Genomic DNA, 18187 nt, shown 5'->3' on the forward strand with positions numbered 1-18187 from the left:
AAGAAAGAAAGAAAGAAAGAAAGAAAGAAAGAAAGAAAGAGGCTCACACCTATAATCCCAGCACTTTGGGAGGCCAAGGCGGGTGGATCACGAGGTCAGGAGATCGAGACCATCCTGTCTAACACGGTGAAACTTTGTCTCTACTAAAAATACAAAAAATTAGCCGGGTGTGGTAGCGGGCACCTGTAGTCCCAGCTACTGCGGAGGCAGAGGCAGGAGAATGGCCTGAACCCGGGAGGCGGAGCTTGCAGTGAGGCGAGATCTCGCCACTGCACTCCCGCCTGGGTGACAAAGCCAGACTCTGTTTAAAAAAAAAAGAAAAAAAAGGAAAAAAAAAGAAAGAAGGAAAGAAAGAGAGGAGGAGAGGTGAGGGGAGGGGAGGAGAGGGGAGGAAGGAAGGAAAAAAAGAACAGAAAGAAAAGAAAGTTACATAATTCTACCATCTCAAAAATGTTTGAGGTTTATAGTTTCTGCCAGCTTAATTCTGGCTAGGTTGAGTGCTCTTAAAATTTTACCAGGAAGAATCGGCCCTCTTGAGTTTAGATGAGGGAGACAAATTTTGTTTCTTTCTTTTTTGCTGGTCATGTTTCCCTCTACTTTTATTGCTTTTCTTTTCCTCTGGATGGAATATCTCTCCTTTCTCTCCAGTGGTCTCTCTTGTACAGTCATCCTGGACAAGTTGATTTCTAAGGTAGCAAGGGGTTCTTTTTACTTAGCTACAGTACAAGGAGAAATTATTATAAGTTACTGTTTGTAGAGAAAATGAGCTGCCCACATACACTCTTGGCTTTTGTAACTTGGCTTTAAAACTTGATAAATGTGAGAGTAACAACAGAGAGTTATGAACTCCCAAATGTAAACACTTAATTTCAAAGCTTATTTTTGAGTAACAGCAGAGAAAGCATAATTAACAGCAATGTACATTTAACAATAGGGCACAAGGACTGATTGTTTTCTCCATTCTCTGCACACGTGCAACATTTACTGACATCAGAGAAGTTCACAGGTCCAGAAAGAATGATTCAATTACAGAATATTTATGTTAAATTAAGAAGTATCATTTGAAATCTGCTTCCATTTTAATTATAGCTTATTTTTGCAACCAGAAATTCCTTGTCTGGTCTCTTTCTTTATTTGCAAAATCAAGGAAAATCTTTGATTATAAAAAGTAAATTAAAATCTATCTTTTATATTTTAATGTCTATGATTATATCAAATCATTCTAGTTTTTAAGTATAATTTTTTAATTTACACATATTAGACTCTTTAAAAAGACAAGTCCAACTCTAAATTGCCAAATTATTATCATCACAAAATGAAAATTTAATCTTTGGTGTCTAAACACAAACAGTCAAAAAAAATCCTACTATTTTAATTAAATACAAAGGCTAAGTTTTTTCTAGATTATTTCACTAATTAGTTATTCAATAATGCTATTCAATACCAATAATGCTAAAATATATGTATGTTATATATGTTATATATATGTTATATTACTCTATTTCTTTACAACAGCAATGTAGGATAGGCTCACAGCCTCAAGATTGTCTGTCTCTAAAAGAATAAGAGATATTAGTACATTAAAACACAAAAGGATGTTTCAGGATCCAGTTCAAGGGTCATCTGTATTCTCATGTCTACTCTATGCTATACTATTTCTTCCTGGGGCTATGATAATTTCCTTTAAGAAGCATCTCCATGGAGAATACAATTTCTATTTGTAAATTACATACTCTCTCTATTTACTCACCCACTTCCTTACCCATCATCTTCAGGTTGGAGAGCAGAATCCATGGAAGAACCCATCTCTATTGGTTCTCAGTGGAGAAAGAGGGAGGCCACTCTCCAGCGCATACCCTCCTGAGTGAGAGCCCTGTTAAGGCCCAAAGGCAACGCCTTGAGCATTAAGCCAAGAGTACAGATCCTTCAACGAGCAGATCAAGCTGCCACATGAAAACCTACACTTCTGCCACTTTTTAAAAAGCTGGTGTAGGTTCTTGGGCATGAGTCTTACCATCCCCACTGTGAGATGGCTTCGCCAAGCTACCCTGCCAGCAGTCACTTAAGCTGCCAGCAGTTGGAAAAGAAATGGGGTGGAGAGAGTGTTTTCTTCTATCCTGGCCTGACTAGGATATTGCTAATGTCTTTCTGGAAGCAAACTGGAGGATTAGGTACCTTTGCTAAATTTTTTAATCCAGAAATTAAAGCAAAATACCCTTCAGCAAGATATTCAGAGACCATCAGAAAGCTGTTTATGAGTTAGAAACTGTTATGGGCTAAATTGTATGCCTCCAAAATTCATCTGTTGAAGTCCTAACCCCTAGTACCTCATAGTGAGACTACATTCCATTAGCCCACACTCAGCCACAGTTGGAGACAGAATCTTTAAACAGGTAATTACATAAAAATGAGGGCTTTAGAGTGAACCCTAATCCAACATGAGTGCATGCTTATAAAAAGAGAAAATTAGAACAACACAAACACACATGCACACACACACACACACACACACACAGAGGAATGACCATGTGAAGACACGGGGAAAGACAGCCATCTACAAGCCAAGTAGAGAGACCCTCAGAAGAAACCAACCCTGCTGACACCACAGTCTTGGACTTCCCATCTCCAGACTTGTGAGAAAATAGATTTCTGTTGTTTAAGCCACTCAGTCGGTGGTACTTTGTTGTAGCAACCCTAGGGGACTGATAGAGGAACCAACAGCTTACAAAGGCAGTAAAGTCAGCCATGACCTTAGAACTGAGGTCTAGAGCAGCTTTCGTCCTTGGCACATCACTGCACACATGCCTGTGCAACCACACACCTGATGGTCTGTACAGGCCATCCCAGAATCAGTTCCAGCAGTGAACATAGGTAAGCACCAAACTGGAGGAATTATTCCTCCTCCTCAGTATAAAGGATCTTCATTTTTGCTGAAGGACTAATACTTGGTGCCTAAACACCTTATTTGAGTTCCTAATCCACAACTCTGAATCCCAGACCTGCTGCCTGCATTATCCCCAGTAGCCTTCCAAAGCTGGCATCCAGGTCTCCACATCCAGCAATTCCTTGTCTGGTCTCTTCCTTTATTTGCCATGCACTCCATCACTAACTCCATCTGAGGGCTGGCTCTGGGTTTAGAAGAACTGCTATGTATTTTCTGTTCCCCATTCAGTTCCTTGAACCTGAACAGGACAATGTTGAAGGCAATGTAAGTTCTAGCATTCAATTATCCAATAATTTGTTGAATTTCATTCAGAAATTTGTCCACCACTAATTTTTACATAATTTTTAAGCTAATCTCAGAGAAAGGAAGACCCTTTGCATCCAGAAAATTATTGCAAAGCTGCTCTTTTACAAGCAATGTAGATAATCGTAGAGGCATTCGAAGTCACTAAGAAATGAAATTAGCAATGAACAGGTTTATTTAGACTTCTCAGTTTAAAATCAACTCCTTGTTGCTTTTATTATCAATGGAAAACTTGTTTTCAAAATACTATGATGGTAATAATGTAAATTGTTGTTTGTTAAATGGTTTTTTCTGTTGAAAAGCTTATATCTATTGTTTTTCCTTATTGTTTGTTGGCACCTTATTTGTCTGGGAGAATTTCATTCCTATAAATAAAAATGGATTGTTTTATAATATGCTTTTATGCCATATTAAAAAACTGAGGTAACCATAGACACTTCCACATTTTATTCAATGTGCAAGCCTCATTAGAAGGAAAAGTTGTAGGAAAGGAATAAATTCCTCTTAAAACTTCACATAACTTTCTTTTAGGTCTGTTACAAATAGTAATGGACCTATTTAAAACAGGAAGCTGAGGATGATGGCAGGGCTTTATCAAGAATGGTACATGAGCAAAAATAATGTAAAGAAACTTAAATAGCCAAAACCATCTTAAACTGCTCTTGTGATCTGGTGGGAAGGGAAGCTTTTCTAGGAGGAAGCTGAGGAAGGATATTTATAATTCCAAGAGGCTTTCCCAGGTATTGGAAAAAGAAAACAAAAAATACCGTCTGTCTAGTTTGCCGTGCTATTTACAGAATATACTTTAGATATTCATTTTAATTTTTAAAAGAAATCTCTCCATATACAAATTGCTCACCAATGTCTGCTCAAGAGTAAGTTAATTATGTCAGACTTAAGAATTTGACTTTTAAAATCAAGTAAAAAAAAATGACACCTTAGGAAATAGAATTTATATTTTTATCTTAAAACAAGCTCAGTTTAGAGGTGCCTGTTTACAAACTTTCTTCATTTAATTGGTTTTTTTAATATGAAATAGTATTTCCAGAACTAATTAAAATTTTGTCCTAATGAATATTCAAGACCAAAATATGTTATCTTTGCAGTACAGTATATAGATTTTTAAGTCATCCATAAAGGTAATTATATTTTTTACATTCTTAAAAAGTCATATATTGTTATTGATGCCAAATGGGTTTGTTTCATCTTAGGCCATGATTGAGGAGGCCATCACCAGAGCTGAATCTTTCTCAGTTATGTACACACCATTTGCGACAAGAATAAGAGCTGATAAAATAGAAAAAGTAAAAGATGTTTTCACAAAAACTCATCCTGCATATGCAGAGTATATCTACACAGGTAAGATTCAATATCTTCAAGTTATCAGCTGATATTTTCTTTCCAATAAAACAAATACAGGGTTCTTTCTGGTTTATTAGTTTATTGCTTCTGTTTTAGGAGTATGCTGTTTTAATCTGATGACTTGAAATGGAAAGTAATTTTTAAGGTTTTAAATAAGGCTAGCCTTATAGTTCAGCACAATATTTCTTGCACTTTCTTTCTATATTTTAAGAAGTAGGGGTAAAACCTAGAAAATCTAACATTTGAAAAAATGGAGGAATGACCTGTGGTAAAATGTCATCTTTCCCTTTATCCTTTATTGGTAAAGGATAATCAGATGATTATAGTATTTTCCTGCTGATGGATTATTTTTCCAGTCCCTACTATTTCTACTTTTTCCCCCATCTATCTCATACCTCAAACCTTCTCTCCTTATGCTCTTGAATCACTGGTATTCAAATGAGATCTGGAGAGGTAAGGGTCCCACAGAGGACACAACCACTGGTATGATGTTTTTTCCCTTTTTTCATCTTTGGAAATCACTTGTTCTCCTGTGTTAAGAAAATCTCTAAATGCATACACCTGATAGCGCATCCTTCTATTCAGGCCCCTTCATCCCTTCTCTCAGAACTTTGGGGCTGAGTCACTGAAGTATGATGTTAATAATGTACTCTATTATTGATCACGCTTAAGGCGCCAGACACTCTACATTCATTATCTCTTGTTATTCCCATAATCTATGAGATAAGGTGCTTCCCATTTAGGAACAAGAAAACAGTAACCAGAGAAGACACATAGCTTTTCCAAAGATGCACAGCAAATTAGACAGGCCTTGGATGTGAACCCATGAACATGCCATCAAGCTACACTATTTCCATGTGACAAAAACATTAAATGTGGGTCCTATGGATTTCATATTTTTCTCCACATTCCCTCTTGCTCTTCAGAAGAAAGATGTTAAATAAATCCCACTAGTGATGACTGAATAGTAAATCCCTAAGGAACAATGGTAATTTGGGGGCAGAGAAAGGGAAGAGGAGAAAGCACAATACAGGCCATAGTAACCATTTGTGCTGATTGAGCATTTCATAAGAAAGTAGGTTAAAAAAAAGTCTTCGAACTCATATTTTTTGTTAATAGCTACAAATTATTCATTACTCTTATGTGTATTTAAAGGATTTTTTGGAGGACATACACTAGCAGCACATAAAAGTCATATCTATCTAGCATTATGGAAAAATGAGTCTGATTCAGTTATTTCCATTTCCACTCCCAGATCCATTGGTAATGAAGAGAAATTCATTGAGGAGATCACCAGTTTGCCAATTTCTCTTCTGGTAGAATAAATTTAGTTATATTTAACCTATTTCACAGAGCAGTCATGAAGATTAATTAATAGTTCAGAAGCACCACTGCCAAGAGTTTAAAAACAATAATAACATTAATGAGCCAGACTCATGTCTCATGTAATTCCATCAAACCTGTTATCAAGATGAATTATGATCTGTTGGCAAGACGATTCATGCTAAAGAATCTTACACTTTGGGAGAGAAGATAATTATAAGTTACTAATGATTGTTTCTATTATTTTATAATTACTAACTGCTAGAGTATGCTAGTGCTATATGAGAATCTTGATAGAAAAGACAGCTTCTGGAGGAGGAACGTGAGGTAGAGAAAGGAGTCTAGAATTTAAGTTTCATTGGGACTGATAAAGTTCTTTGCTCTGTGGAAATTGCGCTTTGGCTAAACAATGCTACTGCATTGGTGACATTATTTACCTCTGTTGCAAATTATTAAAGGGTTTCCCCAAAGCCATTGCTGGAATAATGGTGAAACAAGTGTTACTAACCGTATGTGCACAGTCTCGGAGGTATAACTGTTTTTCCCCTAGGCAAGTCCAAGGTGGCTGAGGGCAAACAGCATGGGAAGAGGAAAGGTCAGGTGTTATTTTTAGCTCTGGATGCTTCTCCCAGAAGATGCAGAGAGGTATTTAGAGCTGTATCAGTAGCCAAAGGTAATAGCTAAGAAGTAAGTAACATAAAGACAGATAGGGCCTAGAAGAGTAGACACTTTGTTTTCTTGGCAGTTTCCAAAAACCAGAATCCTCTGGTATCTTTTGGCTGTATCTCCACCCATATTTCATCTTGAATTGTAATAACCCCCAAATGTCAAAGGCATGGCCAGGTGGAGATAATTGAATCATAGGGGCAGTTTCCCCCATACTATTCTCATGGTAGTAAATAAGTCTCACAAGATCTGATGGTTTTATAAATGGGAGTTCCCCTGCACAAGTTCTCTTGCCTGCTGCCATGTAAGATGTGACTTTCTTCCTCCTTTGCCTTCCACCATGATTGTGAGGCCTCCCCAGCCAGTGGAACTGTGAGTCAATTAAACCTCTTTCCTTTATAAATTATCCAGTCTTGTGTATGTCTTTATTAGTAGCATGGGAACAAACTACTGCATCCTCCTATTATCAGCCTTGTAGATAGAATTTAAGAAACTTCTATCCTGATGAAAATTTATTCAACTGTTTATTGTAACATGTATTCATGCAACCAGTATGACTAGACAGTCACACAGCAGATGTGTGCAAACATAAGAGTCTATAGGTTTTACCTACCTATTTTCTTCTTTGCTCTGCCCAGAGCCAAAATATATTCTGTCTCATCCCAGGGCACTCCATATAATCCAGTCATTTCTAAAATTAATCTCTCTTTAGAACCTATCTAACCACATTCACCAGTTTCCTTCTCCTTTTCATGGGTTTTTCTTCTCCTTGTGGTCTGGTTTAGCTTTTATAGAGCTCAAGCATACCCCATGTCCAAAAGGATCGGTGAACACATGAGGGAGACATCCTCTTCTCAATCTGTAGCAGGCTGGTACAGCTGCTTATCAGATGGCTGGTGCTACTTGAGATTAGCTCTGGTGTCTTGAACAGGACCTCATGGATTCATTTATGTGGCGCATTAAGTGACTCAAGACACCTACATGGATTCTCCATTCTGTTTATCGGTGTAGTTGCTTCTTCATATGTACACCAACCACCCTTACCATACCAGTTGGCCCAAACTAGAGCCACTCTCTGAGATTTCCTCTTACTGCTGGACTGCTGACTTGTGAACTCAGCCATTTTCTGAGTCTTACTCAATAAATCCCCTCCATTCCAGAGGAGACTGGAAGTCGTCGTGGCCCTCTCTTCAACTGGCTATGTTACTCTGCCATTTTTCCCTTGCTGCATGCTCCAGCAAGCCAGGACCCTTAGGACAAGAAAAGGATCTACGATGGAGATTGGGGTGGGGGTCGGGGTGAGGGCAGTTGTTCATCTATTTATTTATTCAGTGAACATTTATTTACACAGTACTCTAGGTGGTGCTGAGATTATACCTGCTCCTAAGAAAGGATCCGACTTTAGTAACTTATACTTCAGCATGAATATTGGACTATATTTTTCCCTTTTCCTAGAGATAATTTTCATCTAAAACCAAAGCTCTAATTGTGGAGTAGAAGGCTGCCTCTAATTAAAAGAATTAGGTAGGATAAATAGAGCAGTTTGAGAATAGAGGTTGTTGCCACTTAATATGGCAAAAACTGGCTAGTTGTTTACCAAACTGTTTGTTTGTTTATTTATTTATTTATTTATTTATTTATTTATTTATTTATTTATTTTGAGATGGAGTCTCACTCTGTCACCAGACTGGAGTGCAGTGGCATGATCTCAGCTACTGTAACCTCCACCTCATGGGTTCAAGCGATTCTCCTGCCTCAGCCTCCCAAGTAGCTGGGACTACAGGTGCACGCCACCACACCCAGCTAATTTTTGCATTTTTAGTAGAGACGGGGTTTCACCATGTTGGCCAGGATAGTCTCTATCTCCTGACCTCATGATCCTCCCACCTTGGCCTGTCAAAGTGCTGGGATTACAGGCATGAGTCACTGTGCCCAGCCCAAACTGTTTTCTTTTTACCTCGGTCATAAATCTAGAATCCATTTCCAGCCTCCCTTCCAGTTAGATGAAGATTTCTAACTGAGTAATGGTCAAGGGAAAATGGAAGATATAATATATGTCACATCCAGGCCTGGCCTATAAAGCCCCCCTATGTAAAACTGTCTTTCCCCATCCACTGGCTGAGTAGAGGGAAGCATGGAAAGGGGCTGCAAAACAAAAGAAGCTAGATTCTTGAATGTCTGTGTAGATGGTCACCCTCCGAACACTCTGAACACCCACATGAACAAAAAACACAGTTATCTCTCTTTAGACCACTGAGATTTGGAGTTTCTTTGTTAAATCTGGTAACTTTAACATCTTTATCTGCCCTGTATCATAACAAGTAAGCAGCTTCCTACTCCAACTACAGTGTATACAACAAGTTCTTGCTAACTCGATCAAATAAACACTCATCCACATGCAGCCTACTCCATCCTCAAAAATACTCAGTGTTTGTACATACATCTACTCTTCTAACTCACACTCCCCTCTCCACAGACAGCTACAGATGATGTTTTCATAAACATGTGTTTGTACCCACCCACAGAAAGATAACGTTTCCAGAGAGATACTGATGGTCCAAGAGATAAAATGCAATTATCAAGCTTTCACTGCAGCAAGAGAAATGGAGGCTATATGTAAGAATTTCTAAATTATGGAAGTCATCTAAATAAATAATCAACAGATGAAGGTCATACAATCTGTACCTTGAAGATTTTGGATGAAGAGTCTACCTATCAAAGTTTTGCTGGAGAAGTAATTATTATCATTAAAACTTGGAGACTAGCATATTTAATTCACCCAGTGAAGGCTGGCAAGAAAACCTCCAACTCAGAAACTCTGCCCAACTTTAGATCACCTTCATCAAGCATAGACAGTGTTGAGTTTATTGCTCCCTGGTCACGTGACAGTGCCGTGAGCCCAGCACAAGCTGGCAGAGGTGCTGGTGATGAGCAGGAGGAGTAGTCACAATGGACCTCCTCCAGGCGGTATTTTCTCTCCAGCCAGCCCCCAATTCACAGTCACCCATGTCGGGGATTTCCCCAGGAAAAACAGACACAAAGGGGGAAAAGCATAAAATTAACTCATTCTGAAATGTATTTAGGTTTAAATTTAAAAAACATTTTATTGAATAAGCCAATCACATTATATATTAACTTTACAGTGATTTATCATGAGAAAATCCATTCACCTTCAGTGGCAGGTATAGGATTATATTACCCATATAATTTCTATGAGACTGATGAGGAAGAGTTAAAATTCAAACCTGCCTTGTAGAATAACCAGGTTTATACATGCTCAGGAACTTACTGTGCATCCTTTGCTGTTTCAGGAATATAATAAAACCCACCAAAATCTTAAAGTCATATTATAATAGAGTTGTATTGTATTATATTTCATGGAGAAAAAAATTACTGATTTTTTTTAGCAGTATAGCTATCCATTTTTATTATTTAAGAAAAAAACCTGGCTTGATTCATACAGAGTAGTCAGGGTATATAAAACAAATAATAATTTGCCAGCCCCAGAATTTTTATGTTTTCACTTATAAAGATTTGACTTGAGATTTTTATTCATATATTCCAATGAAATAATGCAATTCTGCATAGTTCTTATTCTTGCATGGTTGTATTTTAATAATAATAAAGTAATACAATCAGCATATCCTGTCTCCTCTTGATGAAAATATCAAGATTTATTTGCTAAGTAAATAAATAATCAGTAATGGATCTGTGGTTAGTAATGTTTAATAGAAAAGTTTTCTAGATCAGATATCAATTACTTTAACACTTAGGTGGATAGACTCGTATTTTGTCTTTCCAATGCAATTTGAATCCCAAGAGTAAATATGTATGTTTGGATAAATAATATATTGTTTTAAAATAGACCTTTAAAAATAACTCTACATTGATATTTATAACCTTGTTCTTGTTCAGTCATCATTTACCAGTAAGAATAATACATTCTTATGGTCTCTAAAACATGAAGTTAACATTTCTCATTTTATTCTTTCTTCTTTAAATTATTGTAATTTTATCATGATCAAGAGTTTTCAAACTATTTTCCTCTTTGTAACTAGTTTTCTCAAATAGAAAAAGTTATAGAATTAAACAGTCTTCATCCCCAATATTTATGAAAGTGTTAAAGTCAGGTTGGTTATAAGATGATAAATCATCTAATATTTGTGCCACAGAATTCTTCTTAGAATGAGAAAATCATTCCCAAGGTAAAGAAATCCCTCACATATGGGGCTAAATTCTCTGTTCTTAAAATATTAAAATGCTGACCTTCCCAATGGGAAGTGTGGTGCTCTGGCATTGCTCCATCTAATGGAGTTCACCTCCATGTAACCACTTCTCAACCAGCAGTTCACTTGTCCTTTTCATTAGCAGGTGATAGTGCTGTTTGCCTCTGGTCTCCATCATCCACTGCACCTGAAATCCCTGAAACTATAATACCTCTTGCTTAGCATATTGTCCTAGGGGATCTCACTGAAGAAGGCAGGTAGATTGCATTTAAAGAAACAGCAGTCAATAATCCAAAAACAAGTGGAAGTAATGTAAGTTTTTCCTTCCGCCTCTCAAGAAAGCCCATGAGTTGAGGTAGGGTAGGGCAGTTGTAATGGGGTATGTGGTAGAAATTAAACAGGTATTGTAAGTATTGTATCCGTAATGCTCAGCAAAACCTTGTAAAATGCACATGTACATAAACACGAACATTCACATGGCAGCTTCCCTCAATCTCCTTTCCTACTCAAAATTCTCCAGGTATGTCCTTTAAATTTATTCCCTCATGAATTGATGAGTCTCTTCCAGTGTCATTCTTGATGGTCTTACCAGTTTCTCAGGTTCTTACCCATCCCCACTATCTCAGCCTACATAAGAAAGTCCCATGACCATTTCCAAACAAGCAGAACTCATTTTAGCAGGTGAGGGAGTTCTCAATATGAGTGAGGTAAGTGCTCAACCGTTAACACTTTATTTTTCCTGAATCACTTTACTTATGCTTTCTAATGTAGCCTCTCTATAACAATATAGTTAATCATTAGGTGCTGCAGTCTAATAAATCATGCAGCTGAGCATTAAAATCCCTGAAGACTGAACTCTCAGTAGTATATAACAATTTTAAATTGAGAATTTAAAAAAATTTTGAAGTCAATGTTGCACAGAATTACAAATTTTTTATTTTGTAGAGTTATCTTTTATTCTTTGCATATTCAGCATCTAAATCCTATTTATTTCTCCTCGAATACTTGACTCACAATAATCTACACCTTACGAGCATTAGCATTTTCTTGATGATCTTATAGTCTACAAATAATCACTGTATTTTACAACTAAAATAAAGCCCCATCCAACCCATTTATTTATTTATTTATTGCTTTTAGTAGTTTTATCTTTTAAAACATTTTATGGTATCACACACATACAAAAATCCATTTTTAAATGCAGCTTAACTAATTTATTATGGAGTAAACATCAAGTCAGAACAGAAAACATTTTACCAGCTCTCCGGATATCCTTTACTGGCCCTTTCTTAATCCCAAACAACTCCCTACCCCCTACCAAGGTAACTACTGTCCTAAAGTTTAGAGTAATTACTTTTTTACTTTACAGCATTACGACCTATCTATTCCTAAACTCTAGACTTCAATTTGCCTGCTTTGAAATGTTACAAACATGAAATCATAGAGTTGATGCTCTTTTGTATCTGACTTCTTTTGCTCAATAATTTGTTTATGAACTTCTTCCATGTTGCAAAAAGCATTAGTTTATTCATTTTCGTTGCTGTGTAATATTCTGTCCTATAAATAGACAGGTCTGGTGTTGATGAAATCCCTCAGCTTGGCTAGGCATGGTGGCTCACCCCTGTAATTCCAACACTTTGGAGGCTGAGGTGGGAGAATCACTTGAACCCAGGAGTTCAAGACCAGCCTAAACAACATAGCAAGACCACCATCACTACAAAAAAATTAAAAATTAGCTGGACATGATGGTGCACATCTGTAGTCCCAGCTACTTGGGTGGCTGAGTAGGAGGGTCACTTTAGCCGAGGAGGTCAAGCCTGCAGTGAGCTGTGATCACACCACTGAACTCCAGCCTGGGTGACAGAGCAAGACCCTGTCTCAAAAAAATAATAATAATTAAAAAATTAAAAGAAAAAAAGACAAAAAGAAATCCCTCAGCTTTTGTTTGTCTGGGAAAGTCTTAATTTCTCCTTCGTGCTTGAAAGATATTTTTTACCAGATACACTATTCTAGGGTAAAATATTCTTTCCTTCAGCACTTTAAATATGTCATGCTACTTGGACCTGGCCTATTAGGTTTCACCGAGAAGTCGGCTGCCAGATGTATCGAAGCTCTTTTGTATGTTATTTCTTTCTATTCTCTTGCTGCTTTTAGAATCCTTTATTTATCCATGGCCTTTGGGAATTTGATTATTAAATGCCTTGAGGTAGTCTTCTTGGGGTTAAATCTGCTTGGTGTTCTATAACCTTGTACTTGAATATTGATATTTTTCTCTAGGTTTGGAAAGTTCTGTTACCATTTTGCAGAACTTCTACCTCAATCTCTCTCTCTCCCTACTTCCTCTTTAAAGCCAATAACTCTTAGATTTGTACTTTTGAGATTATTTTCTAGATCTTGTAGGCATGATTCATTCTTTTCTCTTTTTTAAATTTTACTTTAAGTTATGGGACACATATGCAGAACGTACAGGTTTGTTACATATGAATATATGTGCCATGGTGGTTTGCTGCACCTATCAACCCATCATCTAGGTTTTAAGCCCCACATATATTACGTATTTGTCCTCTCCCTCCCCATGCCCCCCACTCCCTGACAGGCCCCAGTGTGTGATGTTCCCCTCCCTGTGTCCACGTGTTCTCATTGTTCAACTCCCACTTACGTGTGAGAACATATGGTGTTTGGTTTTCTGTCCCTGTGTTAGTTTGCTAACAATGATGGTTTCCAGCTTCATCCGTGTCCCTGCAAAACACATGAACTCATCCTTTTTTATGGCTGCATAGTATTCCATTTCTAATCAGCACCTTCACCCCCACACCACTGTGTTGCTATTGTAAACAATGTAGATGGTTGTTCAGATATTTTGTGAATGCAAGCCAAACATAAGCTAATGTGGAGAGGTGTTTCTGGAAAGGTATGAACAAATCGAGTCAAACCTACGTGTACTCAAGAGTGTGCATTACATAAAGGAAATCCGAGGTGGGTTCCCTGGTGCCTTATTTAGTTGGTCTAATGAGGTCATGTTTCCCTGGATGTTCTTGATGTTTGTAGATGTTTATCAATGACTGGGCATAAAGAGTTTATTTGAAGAGTTAGTCAAGAGGTGTTTATTGTTGCCTTTGCATTCTGGGCTTGTTTGTACCTATCCTTTCTGGAAAAGTTTTCCAAGTATTTAAAGAGAATTGAGTGTTGTGATCTAAATCTTTGGTCCCTGCAGCCATCTCTGCATTAGTGGACACCCAAAGTCCTGTAACACTGTGACTCTGGCAGACTTGTAGAGGTACCACTTTGGTGGTCTTGGGTAAAATCTAGAAGTATTCCCTGGATTACCAGGTAGAAACTCTAATTCCTCTCTTTCCTTTCCCCTAACAAATGGAGTCTGTCTCTCTGTGCTGAGCTGTGGGAGAAGCTTGGGAAGAGGTGATACAAGCACTCTTATGGCCACGACAACTGGGACTGCACTGGATAAGATGCAAAGGCAGTAAAGCACTGGGTCCCACCCCAAGACCCACCAAGTCACTACCTGGCTACTGCCTACACTCACTCAAGGCCGACAGGCTATTCAGTCCGCAGGTGGTGAATCCAGCCAGGCTTGCGTCCTTCCTTTCAGGGTGGTGAGTTCCCTGCTGACCCAACTCTAGTCCAGAAATGCTGTCCATACTCCAGGGCCTGGAGAGGGGAACCTTTGGAATCTTCTTGGTGCTATGTTCTACTGTGGCTGAGCTGGCACCCAAGCCACAAGACAAAATCCTTCCCATTTTTCTGTCTCATTTTCTCATACAGAAGGAGTCTACCCCTGGGGCCATTGCTACCCAGGCTCACGGCTAGTACTGCCTGGCTACTGTCAATGTTCACTGAAGGCCCAAGAGCTCTTCAGCCAGCTTGTGGTGAATGTTCCCAGGGCTGAGTCTCTCCTTTCAGGCCACGAGGCTTCCCTCTAGCCCAGGGTGAACCCAGAAATGCTGTCCAGTAGCCAAGGCCTGAAATTGGGAACCACAGGAGCCTGCTTGACTGAGCTGGTGCCCAAGCTGCAAAACAGAGTCCCCTTTACTCTTCTCTCTCCTTTCCTCGAGGAGAAGGAGTCTCTTCCCATGGCTACCACAGCTGGGAATGTGCTGGGTCACACCTGAAGCCAGTACAGGCCTGGGTTTTACCCAAGGTGCCCAGTGAGTACTCCCTGGGTACTTCTGATGTTTACTCAAGGCCCGAGTGCTCTTTAATCAGCAAGTGTTGAATCCTGCTAGGACTGGGTTCTTCCCTTCAAGGCAGCAGGTTCCCCTCTAGCTCAGGTTGTGTCTAGCAATGTTGTCTGAGAGAATAGTGTCCTATCCTGTGGCTGGGCTGGTATCCAAGTTGCAAGACAAAGTCCTCTTTACTCACCCCTCTCCCTTCCTGAAGCAAAAGGAAGGAGTCTATCCCAGAGCTGTGAGCTGCACTACCTGTGGCTGGGGGAGAAGTGACACAAGAACTCCCATAGCCACCCCAGCCGGTGTCTCCCTAGCATCATTTACTCCAAGTCCACTGACTCCAAGCCCAGCATAGTGCCAGAGATACCCCAGAATTTAGGTCCTTGAAGCCTAGACTACCTTTCAAGTTTATTTAGAACCCCAGAGCTTCTTTAGCCCATGGTGGTGGGGCTAGCCAGAATTCAGGTTCTGACCACTGGGATGGAGAATTCTCCCTTGGCTAGGGCTGATCTAAATGCTCTCTCCATGGATGCTGACTGGGTTCTGCCCCCATGTTGCTTTCCATTGTGACAAGGCAGCACTTAGTTCCAATACAAAGTCCCACAATTACTGTATTCTCCCTCCCATGCACACAGAGTCTCTCTCTGCGCCACTTGGCTGCTGCCAGGGAATGGGGGAGGTGTGACCTCAGCAATTCAAGATTATCAAGTACTGTAATGGCTCGTCTAATTTTTTGTTCCTATGAAAGTGTTTCTTGTATGGACAGTTGTTCAATTTGGTGTTCCCATGAGGGAGACAATCACTGGAGAGTTCTGTTTGGACATCTTGCTCTGCCTCCTCCTTCTTATTAGCTCTTTGATGTTCTTAGAAAAATCTACTTTTTAGATTTCTTCTAGGAATATTAGTTGTCTTCAGAAAGAAGGTTTGCCCAATTTGTCTGTTTTGAGATTACAAGAATCAGAAGCTTCTATGTTTTTAGTTATGTAATACTTGAAATATGCTAAAAGACACAAAAATAATAAAATGAACGCCTACATAATTACCACCTTATTTGAGAAATAAAACATTAAAAGTACTGTATAGTTGAAGTTCCCAAGGTTTTTCAGATCCTAATCTCATCCCTCCCCTCCAGAGGTAATCACTATCATAAATTTGTTTATTATTCCTTTTTTATTGTAGTAAAATATACACAACATAGAATGTACCATTTTAAACACTTTTAAAGTGTACACAGATCAGCGGCATTAACTACATTCACATTATTGTACAACTATTACCACAATCCGTCTACAAAATCCTTTTCATTTTCCCAAACTGAAACTCTACCCATTAAACAATAACTCTCCATTTTATTCTCCTCCCCCCCAATCCCCTAGCAAATATTATTCCATTTTCTGTCTCTATGAATTTGACAGCTCCAAGTGGAATCATATAGTATTTGTCCATTTGTGTCTGGCTTATTTCACTTAGTATAATGTCTTCAAAGTTCATCCATGTTGTAGCTGATGTCAGATTTTCCTTTCTAAGGTTAAATAATATTCCATTGTGTATATATATCACATTTTGTTTATCTATTTTTCCATTGAGAAAATCTTGGTGCTTCCACCTTTTGGCTACTGTGAAACATACTGCTGTGAACACGGGAATATAAGTATTTCCTTGCTTTCAATTGTTTTTGGTGTGTAAATTGCTGGATCATATGGTAAATCTATTTTTAATTTTTTGAGTGTCACGTAATTTCTTGTGGTGGCCACACCACTTCACATTCTCACCAGAAGTGCATGAGTGTTTCAATTTCCCCATGTTCCCATCAACACTGGTTATTTCCAGTTTTTGGTAATAGCCATCCTAACAGACATGAAGTGGTATCTCGCTGCTGTTTTGATTTGCATTTCCTTAATGATTAGTGATGCTGAGCATCTTTCACGTGCTTATTGGCCATTTTTATGTCTTCTTTGAAGAAATGTCTGTTTAAGTCCTTTCTTGATTTTTTAATTGAGTTGTTTTTTGTTGCTGTTTTTGAATTGTAGTTCTTTATGTATTCTAGATATAAATTCTTTGTCAGACGTATGATTTGCAAATGTTTCCTCTCATTCTATAGGCTGCCTTTTCACTGCATTTCCATGACTGTTAATTAGGTTGAACATCTTTGTTGTCATTATTTGTCCTGTGGTTACATTTCCTTAAAAAATAAACAGAATTCTTAAACATTTTCAAATTTATAAAAATGGTATTTTTAACTATTTCTATATTCCTACAATTTGCATGCTTGTACCCTTTGTTCATTTGGGTTTTTTGAATAATTTTATTATTGATTTCTTGGAGTTTTTATATTTTATCTCATTAAGAAGCTTGACTTTGCTGCGGTGACTTTTGATGAAGTGAGATTTAAATTTTAATGTTATTTTATAATTTTGTTTCTGTTTTTGTTTTCGCTTTTGTTTTTGAGATGGAGTTTTGCTCTGTCACCCAGGCTGGAGTGCAATGGAGCAATCTTGGCTCACTGCAACCTCTACCTCCCAGGTTCAAGCAATTCTCATATCTCAGCCTCCCGAGTAGCTGGTATTACAGGCATGTGCCACTATGCCCGGCTGATTTTTGTATTTTTAGTAGAGACGGGGTTTCACCATGTTGGCCAGGCTGGTCTCAAACTCCTGATTTCAAGTGATCTGTCCACCAGGGCGTAATAGCTTATAGTTTGGTGTCATATTTAAGAAATCCATCCCTGTTCCAGTACCTAGATATTCATTCTTTCTTTTCGGTTTGTTTGTTCATTCTTCTACTGTTATGGCTAGGAACACAACACAAGGTTGAATAAAGGAGTGATAGCAGGCATCCACATGTTGTTCCAGAGTTAAGACTTTTAAATTTCTACCACTAACTATAAAGTTTGCTGTAGATTTTTGATAAGTATTCTTTATCAGGTTTAAAAAGTTGTCATTTATTCATATCATGCCAGATGTTTTAACATTGTCGAACCTTTCTATTGTATCCTTTTTCTTTTTTTTTTTTTTTTTTTTTTTTTTTTTTTTTTTTTTTTTTTTTTTTATTTATTTATTTTTTTTGGAAAACCAGTTTTTGGTTTTCCACTCCTGTGTTACCTCACATAGAATAATGGCCTCCAGCTCCATCTAAGTTATGGCAAAAGACATTATTTTGTTCTTTTTTTTTTTTTTTTT

The 18187-nt window shown here is 38.1% G+C and overlaps 1 protein-coding gene across 1 annotated transcript in view; it reads left to right on the forward strand.

Annotated features, from left to right (window-relative positions):
• Positions 1-18187, forward strand: part of SPATA16 (spermatogenesis associated 16) — a 254621-nt gene that overhangs the window by 179644 nt on the left and 56790 nt on the right. The window contains exon 6 of the mRNA XM_023213519.2: positions 4459-4606. Within this exon, the coding sequence (XP_023069287.1) occupies positions 4459-4606 (148 nt within the window). The remainder of the gene's footprint in view (positions 1-4458; positions 4607-18187) is intronic.

The sequence above is a fragment of the Piliocolobus tephrosceles genome, chromosome 2, assembly GCF_002776525.5.
Source record: "Piliocolobus tephrosceles isolate RC106 chromosome 2, ASM277652v3, whole genome shotgun sequence".
Lineage (NCBI taxonomy): Eukaryota > Metazoa > Chordata > Mammalia > Primates > Cercopithecidae > Piliocolobus > Piliocolobus tephrosceles.